At 34.4% G+C, this 16,139-nt stretch overlaps 2 protein-coding genes across 2 annotated transcripts; one reads left to right on the top strand and one right to left on the bottom strand.

The window, feature by feature from the left end:
* Positions 1-310: 310 nt before the first annotated feature.
* Positions 311-3,012, bottom strand: LOC116851748 (KIF-binding protein-like). The gene is made up of 2 exons (XM_032831482.1): positions 2,707-3,012; positions 311-2,592 (listed from the first exon to the last, which is right to left on the bottom strand). Exon 2 carries the CDS (start codon positions 2,405-2,407, stop codon positions 632-634), a length of 1,776 nt encoding a protein of 591 aa, XP_032687373.1. The 5' UTR covers positions 2,408-2,592; positions 2,707-3,012; the 3' UTR covers positions 311-631.
* A 163-nt stretch (positions 3,013-3,175) lies between these two features.
* Positions 3,176-15,502, top strand: LOC116851746. The gene is made up of 11 exons (XM_032831480.1): positions 3,176-4,182; positions 5,344-5,937; positions 6,062-6,165; positions 7,325-7,577; positions 7,961-8,099; positions 8,613-8,760; positions 9,389-10,323; positions 11,492-12,059; positions 12,176-12,737; positions 13,582-13,772; positions 13,941-15,502. The coding sequence occupies exons 1-10, from the start codon at positions 3,738-3,740 to the stop codon at positions 13,749-13,751; spliced, it is 3,918 nt and encodes a 1,305-aa protein (XP_032687371.1). The 5' UTR covers positions 3,176-3,737; the 3' UTR covers positions 13,752-13,772; positions 13,941-15,502.
* The last annotated feature ends 637 nt before the right edge of the window (positions 15,503-16,139 follow it).

Consider the following 16,139-nt stretch of genomic DNA (forward strand, 5'->3'; position numbering starts at 1 on the left):
AATTAAAAAATAGGACCATCTCTAAAAAGCAAAAATATAAGACGAAATTAGACAGGATTAGACAGAAATTAGTTCAAGGATAGAATTTTAAATTTGACTAAGAGAGAGATGAATTAAAGTAATGCAAAAAATTGTGGATATTTCATTGAATAAAGGTTTTTATTTAGTATCTTTTCCAAAATTGGGTTTCATCTTAACTAAAAAAAAAAAAAAAACATACGACTTCTCAGACAACTCCATATTATGCAATTTGGCAATTACTTTATCAACATATTAGTAAATAGTCTTATCTATTAAAAATACACTCGAGTATCGTATTCGTCCCGGTTTATTTTTAATCATATAACTATATTGTATTACAAACATAATTATCTCTCATTTGTATTACATTTCTTCAGTACACATAACGAATGTATTGATCGAACAATATCGATAAAAACGTGCATTCAAGGTCCTAACGAGACACATATATATCATCAACACAAGTCCCGCCGGTCGTTTTCTTCTTACTTTAAAAAGAAACTTAGCGAAATATATTTTTACATTCCCAAAAGGAAGCTTAATGAAACAGCTCTTTACATTTTTTAAGCAAATATACAGTCGTAAAAACAGGGAAAACAGGGAAATCTAATTATTGATCTATTATTTGTTGTTTCAATCTGTGTAACGTGAGCGGCAGTAGACTGATGAATTCTCTGCTCAGATTGACGAACTCGTGTTTCTCTAGCTCCTCAGTCTTCTCGGGATGCTTGTCGCAGTAATTCACGACGGACTGATAAGCTTCAAGGCTCTTCTGCGTGTTCTCCATCCTCAGCTGCAAGTCGGAAGTGATGATCTTGTTGTAGAGTCTAGCTATGTGGAAATGGGTATACAAAGCCTGATATAGAAGGTCGTCCGAATACCTCGGTACACCATCATCGGACTTGCCAGTTTCGAGTGAGTCCAAATACGAGCGGAAATGATTGATACTGCTCTTCGTCAGATGATTGATTTTCGTTATCATATGGATGGTCGGCTTCTCGTTAGATGCTTGCAAACGGTCGATCTTGATGTTCAGAATCTCCGAGTATGTCTCGCCCAGCTCAGTCCAGATCTCTCGGCAGATAGCGCGATAATACTGCGGATTCAGTTCCCCGATGACAGTCTCGAGAACGTCGATCCGCCGCTTATGCATCTTCGCCTGCCTGTCCTCGTGCAGCTCGTAGAACGACAAGTACCTGTATACCTGTGAGACGTCCTGTATGATGCGCGCATAGTCCGACGCGTGACTGTCCAATGTGTAGTACGTCTTCGCTTCGTCCAGCCACTTCTGTACGTTCAAGAACACCGGCCGGGCGTCCTCGAAATCGAGCAAATACTGGTCCGTCACTTGGCAGGCAATAACCTCCAATTCCGGCTCGATATCTACGAATCTCATGAGCTCCATTGTGGATCTCATGGACTCCGTTGCCGTGGAGCTCAAGTCGCTCGACAAGGGCTCGTCTTCCTGCTCAACTTTCTTTAGCAGCCGCTCTTTGGACGCGCTTAGTAGAGTGATACCGTATTTTGCCCAGCACCTAGCAACGTCCGCGGACCTATGATGGTAGGTCTCGTATTCCGCGGCGATGCTCTCGCTAGTCTCCTCCGGACCCTTCGCTTCTAACGCATCCTGATGCTTTTGCAATATATGGGACGCTGCAGCCAAGTGATATCTCGCTTGGGGAAAATTATCGTGCCCTATGAAGTACTGGGATAACGTTGCAGCATTCAGAGCCCAGTCAATATAGTCCACGTCCTCCTGGTTCAGCTGCATGCTTAGAGTCTTGTGGCAATACGCTGCAAACTTATCCTTGTCATCCAATGCATTATATACCTGCGCGAGGTAATATAGAGTCAATGTATGAAGTTTCTCCAAGAGGCTCTCAGCATTCAGTCCTCCTATCTCCATGCCTATCGCGAGTCCTACATTGATCGGAGCGAGTCGAACATTTTCTGTGAACTCAGTATACAGCTCTTCAGCCTTTTTCAAAGATATTCTGGCTTTTGCTGGTTCACCCAATTGTGCATAAAGTATCCCTAGTTGATTAAGAGCCGTTATCATTGGTAAAATACTTCCAGGCTCTAGTTCTATGTCTTTTAGTAAGTCAGTACACATTATAAATTGTTCCTCAGCAGCTTTTGTCTCCCCAGACTCTAAGTATATTATGCCCAAATTTAAGTGAGTTTGTGCCAATATCATAATCTCATTCTTTGGTTCTGTTGAACTGGCCACTATAGCATTGAACTCTTCTATTATTTCCTTTAAAATCTTTATGGGTTCACAAAATTCACATGATTTACTTGCTGTTTGTTCATCTAACATTTTGCGAACCTTGAGATATTTCTCTTTTATGCTTGCTGACACATTCAATTCTTTATTCACTTCCATCTTACAACTCAATATATTCAAGTTTTTTCAGTATTATGTATAGCTTCTTCTTGTTTTAAGATAATCTCCTTGGCAGTTGTAAAACTCACAATGAGACTTGGTTGTACTGTTTCTCAGAGATATTCGGTGTAATATAAGTTCATTATTTTCACACAGATTATATATGTGTGGTTACTAAGGTTAGTCTAACAACACAAAAATAACTATTATACGATAAATATAATGAAAAATTCTGGAAAAATATTAGCTTTTATTGAAAAGAGCATCTAGTTTCTATCACAGTTAGGAATCATACTAACCTGTTTATATTTCTGTTATTGATTATAGATAATTGGAGACACAAGAATTATCGCAATAGCAATGTTATTATAATAGAACATTCGCTATAATGTTTAAAGTTTTTTCAGATCATAATTATCGAAAATCTCTTCAAAAAACACCTCATTACTACACAACCTAATTTTTCTCTACAAATACTATCTCTTGGAGAATTTTCAAAGCATCTCGCTCGACGCGTCAACTGCTGTGAAATTGCCGATTTCAATAGTACTCAGGAAACGATCCGTTTCAAGTTGCAAACGCTTTGGAATTTATAAAGAGAGATTGTAATTGGCGTTTTGAAGAGTTTGCAACGTCAAGTGGATCTTGCCCTCAATCAGTGCCACTATCGACAGAGTCGTCGATCTTCTATAACATTTAATCTATGGCCAACCACAGGTCGAGTCTGCTGCTTAATCTGCAGTAGCGTTTAGAATGAGGCATAAGCATATTTGGACGGCCATTTCCGTTACTCCATTGCACGAAGACGCTTTGTGGTGACTCGTCAACTAAAGTCGTGATCTTTCCTTCGGGTTTCGTGTCATAGGTGTGTGCTGTGCGATCTGCGAGTAGGAAATTGATTCAATATATAACAATATGTAGCCAAGCAACAACAAAATGGTCAACTTTTTGAGGACGTGTCTTATGACAATTCCGACGAAGAACGCGCTTGTGTAAATAGCACGTAGTGACGTCTGCGCACACTCAGTGCGCATTCGCGGTCAGATGAGCGCGGGATCGCGACAGAAAGACACTAGAGGGGATTGTAGAAGGAGCGAGAAAACTGTGTAGTGTGAATGTGAGAGATAAAGTGCAAACGAGCAAAAGAGAGAGAGAAAATCGACGGCGGTGTAGCTAGTCGGTGCTCGCTTGACGGAACTAGCGTTAAAGTTTTTAATTGACGATAAGCGACGAAGACGACGACATCGACTACGTTGTTCCGCGCGGAGATCGGGCCGCCCGCGTTCGCGGAACATAGCCAAGAGCTAGCTCGCTCTGACCAGGCTCTGTGATGGACGGCACGAACGTGAATGGCGGGAACGCTGAAGTTTCCCGAGAGGATTCTAACCTCAACGAAAGCATCGGTGGTAGCAGCGGCGACAGCGTTGTCCTACCTGGCGACACACCGGTGACGCCAATCGAGACGCAGCATTCGGCCGGCAAGGAATCACCGACCGAGGCCGGTAGCGCCGACGCGCAGGAAGTAAACGGCGACTTCAAGAGCTCCTTCAAGAAGCGTCCCACCACGCCGTCCTCGCGCAAAAAGCAACTCAAGTTCAAGGCCAATTCTGCCAGCACCTTCGAAAGCGACGCAGAAATGACTGAAACAAGATTGAATAAACGTAAATTCACAGATTTGGATGAAGCCAGCTCCGACGATTCACTGGGATTTAGTGGATTTGACCTTCAGGTTCTCAGTGAGATGCGAGGCAGTAGTATTCTGAAGAAACTAATTGGTAATATTCTTTATTATCGTTTGTTATTCACTCTGGTAGCTACTATGCAATTTATGGTACTGCTGTTTTTTTTGTTAGAATGTTTCTAACCAAAAAACTCTAGTTTTTTTAAATTTTTCTCACTATATAGTTTGTGAAATATCCATATTGTTATATGATGTTTAAGTGTTAGGTTTAATAACATTATAAGAAAGTTTATAATAAATCCATTATAGGGAAGATGATGAACTACATAACCTAGTCTAGCACATGCTAAAATCAGTCTTTGCATTTTCATGATTTTCTACTTATATCATGTAAATTTCATATCTTTCATATTATTATAAATATATTATGCATGATGTTTGTGTATAAATTGATTATTTTATAATGAATCCAGTTTAGGGCCCAGACAAACTATACAGCTTAGAATGTGTTAATATATATCAATTATCATTTTTTATCCTACAATCTGCTGCAATTATTTGGTTTACTTGTAATACTGAAACATTATACATACATTTATGAATGCAAATAAAAGTTTTATATTGTATAATTATGAGAATAAGTTGGTAACTTTAAAAAATTTCTGCACAGTACACCACATAAGAATTTATAAAATTTTTGTTTGATATATTATTCTGTAACTTATTTTGTCTTTTACTTATGATGATCATTAAATTTTATAAATAATCATAATTAAGCTATAAAAGAGAATATTTCAGGAAAGGATAATGCAATCTTAAAAACATTGTATTCATTCATTTGTCTTTTATATTTTGTTCATCATGTAGTTATATATGAACCACGCTAATTATTTATATATAATCATTGTTACATTATACATAGTGTGCATTTAAACAAGTTAATAATAATATGAAATTTTATGATAATATTTCATTGGTTTTAAAGTATCTTATAATATTTTATAGCAAAAATATTAAATTACCTAAATGAAAAATAGAAAGTATAAAGTGTATACAAACCTCATGGTATATAGCGTATGTTCATATATAATAAGTAGAGTAACTTAGTTAAAAGAAATTATTATATATTATTACTCCTATGAGATTATTAATTTATAGTTATTAATTATTTTATATAATTATCTACATATAATACTTTTATTTCATTGCCAAGAGTATTGAAAATTCATAAACTTATTGATATGATTTATTACAGCTGAAGCAGAAATAGCAGAAGCCCAGCTTCCAAAACGTACAAGATTTTCAAAGAGGAAATTTGAAAACATAGAAAAGAAAGAGGATGATCATGATCTGGATGATATGAAAGCCTTTATTTATGCAACAGACAACTTGGGCAAGACATTAAACAGAGCTAAGGACAGAGATACTTACGATGCAGATCGTCACCTGAATTTAGGCAAGATCAAAAAGGAAAAGGAATCTGATAAATCTGAAACTGATTCTGTCGATGTAGCAAATAGCATAGATTCCGAAATAGAACCGACCAAAACAGAATTAGCCTCCATTAAATCGACGAACTCGTCTGTCACGAGTAGTCCAGCTGCAGTATCTCCAAAAATGAGAGGTGGCCGTGGTCGTATTTCAAGCGGTAATAGTCCAAATATCGTTAAGCAAAAAGCCGCCGTCGATATGTCAAACCCACTGTACAAAGAACCGTTTAAATACGGTTGGAAACGTGAGTTAGTATTTAGGGCAAGCAACGATTCTGCCCTTAAGAGGATGGCGGATATATATTATTATACACCAAAGGGAAAGAAAGTTCGAAGTTTCAGGGAGGTTGCAGAATGTCGTAAGTATACATTGTCTAATTAGAAATACACGCAATCGCGCAATTTTATATGTTAAAATACCATTATATAAATTAAAATATTATATAAGTTAAAATACCATGCATTTTCTTGTACTTCTTGCAGTTCATTCTAAGGAATTGGTGATTGAAAACTTCACATTTTGCAAAGAACCAATTGGGCTTGATGATCCAAACAAGGAAATCATTCGAGATGCAAAGAAATGGCGGGTATGTCCTTGACTGTTTATATTCGTATTGTACTCTCACAAAATATTGTGGTATATATATAATTTAACACTCAATAATCAAATCTTATTTGCTTTTGGAAAGAGAAGTAACATAGCAGGAAAATAGTGCGGATAGTGACAATAAAATATAAATTAATAGTTAAATTTTAATTTACAAGTATTTTATTATCTTTAAATTATATGTACTCAGAGATAAAAAACAAACTATATAACAGTCACAAAAATCACAACTATACAATAGTCTACAAACGAAATTACAGAATATAGGTACATATTTATATGATACATATTTATATGTATCTATATATGTAGACATATATACAAAAAGTGCGGCAAAAGTATCGGACCGGTAAAATATCTTGAAAAATATAAGTTTTACAGAAAATTGCTTTAGATAAAAGCTATAAGTCTTAGGAAAATCTATTTACTGATTTTAACAGTTTGACCTTGGGTGACATTTCGAGGTCAGGTCGACGTCAACATTGCTTTTTTAAATAGAAATATATATTTTTTATTACGGAATTTTATTCTACGTGAAGAAACACATAATTTTTGTTTGAAAATATTTTTTATACGACCTCTATTTTCTAAAATATTTGCGGAAATATCTTAGAAAATAGAGGTCGTATAAAAAATATTTTCAAACAAAACTTGTTTGTTTCTTTACGTAGAATAAAATTCCGTAGTAAAAAGTATATGTTTCTATTTAAAAAAGCAATGTTGACCTCGAACTGACCTCGAAATGTCACCCAAGGTCAAACTGTTAAAATCAGTAAATAGATTTTCCTAAGACTTATAGCTTTTATCTAAAGCAATTTTCTGTAAAACTTATATTTTTCAAGATATTTTACCGGTCCGATACTTTTGCCGCACCCTGTATATATGTATCTATATATAAATATGTATCTATATATGTAAATACATATTTATATGTATCTATGATACCTATGTATCTGGGTATATAATTTTAAAGTTACATCACATTATATTAAAAAGTTTTAGATATAAATATTAATTTAATTTGATATATATTAATATATATTAATAGATATTAATATATATTAATATATATTAATAGATATATATTAATTTAATTTGTTTGTTATAAGAAAACTCGATATTTACACTGGATATTGCAGGGATCCGTGGGAGGTCCAGGAAGGAAACCCTTCGGAAAGAAAAAGACAGCATACATGAGAAAACCACCGGTACAGGAACCTCCAACTTCTGCTCCTGCTCCTGCTCCTGTGACTGCACCTACACCGACTCCGGCACCTGCTCCTACACCTGCACCTGCGCCAGTGTTTACAAAAGCTGCCGCTAAATCGACAAAACCCGCAACATCTCCGGGATATAAAACAAAAGCAGCAATAAAGAAAACGCCTCAGATAAGTACGTCCAGATAGGTACTTGTACCCATAAGTTTTATTCTATTAAATAATTAAATTGAGTATTTTATACTATATTTTATATTGCTATTGTCTATTCCATATCAGGATTCTGCATTCATTTCTTTTATACTAAATCCTTAATTAACACAATAATATTATACACATATATAACTAATATCATTGGATATTATTTCAAAATTGCTCTTTTTATGAATATTAATAAAATTTATTGAAGTAAAAAATTTGAAATAAAACTAACTATATTGAGATAAGTTCATAGATTTTTAATAAAATATAAATGTAACAATAACAGCCTAAATATTTATATTAGTTTTTAATTATCTTAATTTTTAGCTATTCTTACTGACTAATTTATATTTGCAGAAATGAAGCCACCAGAAACAAAACCACCAGTTGAGGAAACCGATATGTTGCCACCGCAGCGTGGTACACCAAGCACAAGACGAAATCAGCAAGCAGCTGTGGAGAAAACCACTACCGTTAAAACCAAAAGAGTACTAACGTAAGTATTTTGACTATTTGATCTTTCTCAGATCTGTTTTTACTACAAAACGTTATGTTTGACCTATTAATATTATCTCAAGTGTCAGAATCATCAGAAAGATAAAATAAACGTAAGTGAGAAAAGACAAAGCTTACAAAATATTTATAAAAAAAGTAAGAAAAATTAGATGTTTGAAACGTCTTAATGCTTATTGGTAGAAGATATATAACCCTATTGAATATTTTACAAAAAGAGAGAATTTTTATATAATTACGGATAACTAAATCAAGATGCACAAAACTTTTCATTGTTTTGTTTAAAGCGCAAGATTCACACATATTCATGAATTTCATCGCAGTCATATATGAATACGTTTAACTTTAGACTGCATGCGGCATAATATTACTTTAAGAAGGGAATTTATTCCATCTGTAAGTTACATAATTTGTCCCCTTAATCCTATTTCGTATATCCTTAATGAAAACTTTTTTCCCTGAATCCCTTTCCCCTATCGAAACGCACATCTTACAGGCCCAAAGTACAAGAGCCATGCAGCATAAGATGTTCGACAAGTATGGGATTGATACCGAGCTTACAGTGTCGCGTCTGTCTCTGTTTATATCATCCTGAATGTGTTGAGGGCGTGGATTTTGCAGGCAGTGATGAATATGTCTGCAAGGTAGGTGTGCTACATAGTATATGCAATTCGAGGGACTCCGAGAACGAGCTCTTAAGCGTATCAAATATTCAAAAACTGCCGTACCTTATTAAAAATCTACCAACGAACAGAGTTATTAGGTACACAATACTGTACGTTATCGTGAAATGTTCTAAATATTTGTTTTCATAGAATATAAAAAAACTCAATGTATAATGCAGGAGATAGTCAAGATCACGGATATTAGTTCGTAATTTAAATAGGATAATTTATGCATGAATTATGCGACACATGCTCGAAAGTTCTTAGTCTAAATTGCCTCCTTTCTTCGGCTTAATCCCTCTTTCAATATTTTTGCGTATTAAAGGACTCGAACCTGCGTTTTAGTCCAAGAGATTCCCGGAACATGCCATGTACACTCGCCATAAATTATTATTTTTTCGCAAATTTAAATTACAAAGTAACATCCTTAGCTCTTGATCTTGACTCTCGTTAACCCATTTTACGCTTAAATGCCAAAGAGTTATATAAATATTCAGGATTCAATTAACGCGTTAAAAACGTGAGAGATTACAAGTAGCTACTATAGACAGATATTTGCAATTTGTGAAAATTATAATACTTACGTGAAATTCAATATATGTTGTAGAATTGTCAGCAGGACACTAAAGAATCTCACACGTCAAACAATTCGTCTTTGACACCACCTCCGTTGATCCCAATTAGTATGTTAGGAGCGCAGAATGCGAAAACGAAGCACCCGGCTAATTTAATCCCTCCGAAATTGCAAAGAATACCAAAATCCGACAGCACGGACGCGCAAACGAGGAGTCCTTCGAGAATCGCTAAAGTACCACCCGCATCACCCTCGAGCTTACCCTCGAGCATAGATAAGAAGGACAGCGGCTGGTTCCCGCAGACAGAGAACGATTTCTTGCAGAGTCATGACGGCACCGTGCCGAAGCCGGCTCAAAACATCGCCGTGATGGGCGGCAAAAGATACATAGTGGTGCCGAAAAATAACGCGATGGCAGTCCAGCCAGCTATAACGGTGAAGCCGGACATGATCGGCGATAAGCCGCCGACCCTTCACGACGGCTCGCTTATCGACATTTCGAACACGGTGGATAGTGGCGTCGCAAAATTGCGCGCACCTCCGGCCAAACATCCGGACGCAGATCTCGGACCTACGGTCGAATTCGAGAAAGCCAAAGTTACACCTGACAAAGAGACCGAATCGGCAAAAGATGATCCGGAGGAACATAATCATTTGGCAGATATCGCGTCTGCCGTCAACGTTGACGAGATAAGCGAAACGCTCGAGAATAAGGACACTGCCAAAGACGTAGACAGACCGATTGAGAATGCTTCAGATAATGAATCTTCTACTGCCAACATAGATCACATGCCAGAGAGCGAGACCGCGCATACGAGTTGTAGATCGCCCGAGAACGAATCTGCGACACCGGTGCATACAGCAAGCACTCCGAACGCTCTTGAAATGACAAGCGCGGAAGCGATTGACACAGATTGTCAACAGTCGTTGTCGAGTCACGCGAGTACAGTAACAATTAAGAGTCGCATGTAAGTAATGTTCCCGGAAACACATAGGCACATTCTTAGTTTTTCCTTATTTTATCCAAACGATTTTTTGAGTTACGGCAACTCTGTTGAGGTTTTGGCAGTTGCTTTGTACATATTGTATTTACAAAGTTCACAAATACTCGTTCCGTGATCCACGCTTCGACGTTTGATTAATAAAGATTGAAGAACGATAGAGAGAGATAGGAAGAGACAAAGAAAAAGTAAAACGTTATCATACTCTTTTTTCTTTTTCTTACGTTATCTATACAAGGTTTGTGAGAATATTAAAGTAGTAAAGATGTTCGATGTGAACAAAAAGATATCCTCGTATTGATTTCATGCAAAAGCAATTGTATATAAGCACTTGTAAATGCAATATATACTCATGCTTATTATATGTGAAAATATAAAAATCAATTGTAAAAAATGAATTTGATTTTATCTTATGATCTCGAAGCACACTGCCTTAGCTTCTTAGAAATGCGGCCAAATTCTCGACGAATATGAAAGATAAGTAAAGTGCACCTGTTAATTCTTGCAAGTATCTTGTAATTGTAGTATCAAGGTAAATTATAAATTTCCAGGTTCTCTTAAATATCGATCATATTGTTGGATATTAAAGAATACATATATTCGTATCATATTTATAGTATATTTACATTTATGCTACAAATACAAGTTGCATAATTGATAAGTGCTTCAGTGGAAAAATCTAATTCATTTTTACTTTTTATATTTGCAGATATAATGACATGTGCGAGCTGATACAAAAAAACCTGTTAGTGCGTTTTCCCATAAATTTTCACTGTCCTCGTCCTCTAATTCCATATCTATTTCCATATTCATTTAATTGCTTTCCTCTTCTCTCATTAAAACCTCTCTCATTTTCTTAATTAAAAAAAAAAGTTTGTTTAGTTAATAATTAAGAACTTATATTTCCAACGTATATAGTAAATAGTAGTATTAAATAGATACATTAACAAGAAGATTCTAATAGTCATATCACTAAAAATAAATTGTCTTTTGTATTTTATAAATTATAATTAGATACTAAATTTTGCTTCTAAGAAACGACATGATATTGATAAGAATGTTGCGTAAAAACGCGCGTAATAATTGTTAAAACGGAAAAACTTTCTAAAATATGAAAATCTTTAAATATTTGCAGGAGAAAGCAGAACCAACAAGAGATAGAACAACAGCAAAATTTCATGGGTTCTGTTTGCGCCGGCTATCATGCGCTACTACGTATTTTCCAGTATCTGAAGGTTCAAGAATTACTACGCGCAGCGCGCGTTTGTAAAATGTGGCGCGATCTTGCAGCCCATCCATCTTTATGGAAAACTGTACGTATGAAGAATAGTCAGGTGACGGATTGGGACGGGCTTGCCGATACATTACAAAGACGGGGCACGCAACACTTGGATCTTAGAAAAATGCTTGTATCTGGAGAATCTGATGGCATTTGGAAAAAATTCTTGTCTGTTATACCACGAACGACTAGCCTGTTGAAATTAGAATTATGCCGTTGTCCGGTGATGGTGGTTGAAGAAGTAATCAAAAGTTGTCCACAATTGGAAGTTCTAAGTGCGATGTCCATTAAGTGCGATTCTCTTACTTTGGAATCAGTTGGCAATCTGAAACGTTGTCAAGAGCTCAGACTCAAAGCGATAAGTGGCATGTCATTACAACAAGACCTTACGCCTTTACAAGAGTTAACGCAATTGACGCAACTGGTAAGAGACTTATTCGGATGTTATTTTTATTGAGGTATTCGTATCGTGATCTATTTTTTATTTTACTCGGGATTTTCTACATTTAATATTTCTAACTTTTTTCATTGATTGTATAGAGTCTAACATCGGTCAAAGAACTCGGGAAAAAGAAAATTGACGTTATACAAGCGTTGGTAAACTTGGAAACGCTAGAGCTAGGCGAATGCTCCGATTTCCCTGACAAATTTGGAACCACCGTTCTGATAAAATTAAATAAATTAGAACGCCTAAGACTTGAAAAAGGTCAAGGATCGTGTTGCACGTTCGATATACTTGAAGGCGTATCAAAATTGGAAAATCTAAACCAGATGGAGCTTGTGAATTTTGATGTGAAGAACGGCTTCGACAAATGTCTCGCCAATTGCAAAAACATTAAAAGGTTATTGATTATACCTACTTATATATCGCAATCGGCGACTTCAAATAACATGGTTCTCGGAGGAGTCACAGAGTTATCAAACAACTTGACTCACTTCGTTTGGGGTGTCACTCTGGAGTTACTTAGAGTTACGGAGTTATTTGTCGATCAATGCAATCTCATGAGCAAGCAGGTGACCGGTGATTCAATTCCCGTCCTGAAACCAGTTCCTTGCTTGAAGTTAATTGACGACGCTGAAGATGAAAATGAAAACCAAAGAGGTATGTCTTGTGTTAAAAATATTTATAGTATGTCGTCTGTTGTCACTTTCCATGTACTTTAACCAGACGTTTGCTCAGAAATATAAATAAAAAGCACAAATACAGTATTAAATATCGGTCTTGAGATGATAAAGTATTTATAAGTGCTTTTATATTATTTCTATCATATCAATTAGTTGAGACCGCGAATTGAAGCTTCCTATATTATATATTTAAATAAAAAATGTTTAAACGTATATTTAACATTTACGTTTACAGATACGTGTAACAAAATAATCGCGATTATACGTGCTTTTGAAAACGTGTATTTGTTTACTAAGTTTGAATTCATTTATCCATTTATACGTTTATACGCTTTTAAACAGAAACAAATAAATTAAATAGTCACTAGTCTTTCGTGGCAATCGTATAAGATAAGAAAGACAACTAGCAATAACGTGACACCGCGTGTATATGCTTTTCTCCTCTACTCCTAATTGTATAAATAGTAATTCGTGTCATTATTAAATATACGGATCGCAGAATCCGTTTAAACGATTAAATGTTATATCAAAACGGTTTCCATCAAACATTTCTAGAAGTATATACATTAAACATTTAAACGTATATTCGAAAAACAGATTGAAGTTTTACCACGAATGTAAGCAGATAATGTGAAAATATAAACCGTATTGTTGAAAAGACGATAGGTTATTTATGTGATCTATTTATTATAGATATGTATTATAGATATGTATTTATTACTGTCTTGAATGATATTCAACTCAATAATTAACTTTATAAATTATTTTTCTAAATATTTAAGTTATCATATTTATGTAATAAATCGTTACTGATTTTGCAGGTGATGATAAACAACAACCGCATATGACAAGTCCGCAGGTTGACATCTTACCGTTGCCGCAATTGCAAAAACTTCTTTTAACTGCATTGCCGAAGACAAGAGTTAAAATTTTAAAGATTCCTTTTCACGCCACGTGGCGACAAAGCATTTCGGATACGACAACGCAGTAAAAGCGCGCAAAGTGATACCAGGTAAAGTAGAAAAATGTAAAATAATTTTGCAAGAAATGAAAATTTTTGCAAGATTAATTATATTCTATATGTTTACAAGTAATATACTCCAACTTGCGATTCTTTTGTTTAGAAAAAAAAACAATTGCTATATATTTATGTATAACATGAAATTATGAATTGTTGAAGGTTGAATGGACGGGTACACATCACACAACGACGGAAGCAATTACTGTATACATTTATTATTTGTGTGATAAATAAACGGGGCCATATGTATATGACGTTTTATCTGAAAACATAATATAATAATCTGATATTCTCCTGAGGCAATTAATTTAATAACAAAGAAAATTGTGCTTCTTATAAATAGCAATTTTATTCTCATGGTAAGAAAAATATAAAAGAATGACATACATGCATTTGTACATTATTAGAGTTGTTGTGTTGTGTACCTATGGTGTAAGCAATCTAAGATATATAAGATTAAATATTAAGTATGTAAATATATTTGAAGATTGGATGCTCGTACAACACAAACGCACCCACCCACATACACATTATTTACATATATATATATATATATACATATATATATATATTATATCGCATATGTTTATCTGATTGCTATCTCAATCATCCAAACGAATTGAATATTGTTTGTTAGAAACATCCATAAGACAGTATCAACAACTAAGAAAAATATCACTTATTTTACAGTATATTTGACGGTATAACTTCTGTTGGAGTAGTAGAAAATATAGAATCTGTACGGCTCTAGCTAGCAATTAAGCTGTACAAAAATTATGATATATACATACTGATATTGTGACTGTATGTGTATCTATAATATTTAAGATAAGATTAAGTTTTAGTTGCAAAGGAACACTTCGAAATTTTTGGGACTGTGTAGAATGTGTAATATACTTATCACACTTGGTTGCACAATGCATAATCAAATAATAATTATTACAATAATTCATTGATTGATATGTATTAAGTACAAAAATGCGTAATAACTATAAGTTTTCAATTATGACTGTCTACATTTCTTTTAACAAGGCACAAGTTTCTTCACTTACGTGTTCCTGGCATTATCTTCTTTCGTAATTAGTATAATATTAAAGTAATAGAGTATATTTTATACTAATACTGTAAGGAGAAGAAGCGTCAAAAGTACGCCGAATTGACGCCTTAAAAACATGTAGATTAGACACATTAAATCTCTTGTTCGTCACTATTATTTTAATCAATGACATCAAAAGCGAAAAAAATACATGCTAAAAATTCTTAAAAAATATTTTCCAATGAAAACATAATAGCTTTAACACATGAAGTTATACTTTTCTAGAATGTGTGCATGATGTATTTCTTATAAAAAGTTCTAAAATAATATAACTTTATGTATTAAGCATATATTATGTCAATCTGTGTATTTTCTTGCTTCTGATAGCATATTCTGAAATTAATCATAGTGATGGACTTATTCTGTAATGATAGTGTCGTTACCGTTAAATTGTTGTTGTGCAACTTTTTCACCATATGTTATAATTACGCAATAACAACGTAACGATGACAGCACTGTCGATAGAAGTTGCAGAATAGACCTAGAAGAGTCTTGAAATATGTTAGTAAACGACATTCATTAAAGTTCATTTTTCAGGTGGATGCATACGCATACGCACCCATGTGTTTTATCATCCTGACATCTTTTTTCTTAGCATTTTGTGTAATAAATACGTTTTAACATACAACGATAATATTGTTATTTTTATGTGACGTAAGAAGCTTGCGCGTACATTATAATTAAGTATATTTTATTTTTTAAGAACTAATTATATGTATTAGGCTAATGACATTTAAGAATTATTTTTTACAGATAATATCCTTAATATAACGTTCGAAAAAAAATCGGGAAAAGACAAATATTATTATTTAACTCGATATAAGTTCACAAACGCGAGCTACACAGCGATTTATCTGCACCCTGTATATTAACAAATATTATGAGACTAAATAATGGGAAAAGAGTGCGGATAACGTTTTTTAGATTAGGAAACTAATTGAATTATTTGTCTCGTGTATATGCTTATGCATTCAATTAAGCCTTATTGTCGCATTGTCACAAATTTGTCGCTTAATCTTCCGTTGGGCGCAACCGATCTGACCAGCACAACATTTACGTGTTATATGTTGTTATTATGAAAAGATTATTTTGTACATTGTTCTTTATAATAAAACTAGTATGTAAAAAAATAGTACTAATATATAATATTAATGAAACTATGATATGGTAAAAATAATATATATAAAAGAAAACGCCTTTGTGGACGCCTTTTGAAAAAAAAAAGAACTATAAAATGTGCCTGTCAGACATATTGTGCCCAC

The sequence above is a fragment of the Odontomachus brunneus genome, unplaced genomic scaffold (genome assembly GCF_010583005.1).
Source record: "Odontomachus brunneus isolate Ranch 3 - 2012 unplaced genomic scaffold, Obru_v1 Obru_scaffold_188, whole genome shotgun sequence".
NCBI lineage: Eukaryota > Metazoa > Arthropoda > Insecta > Hymenoptera > Formicidae > Odontomachus > Odontomachus brunneus.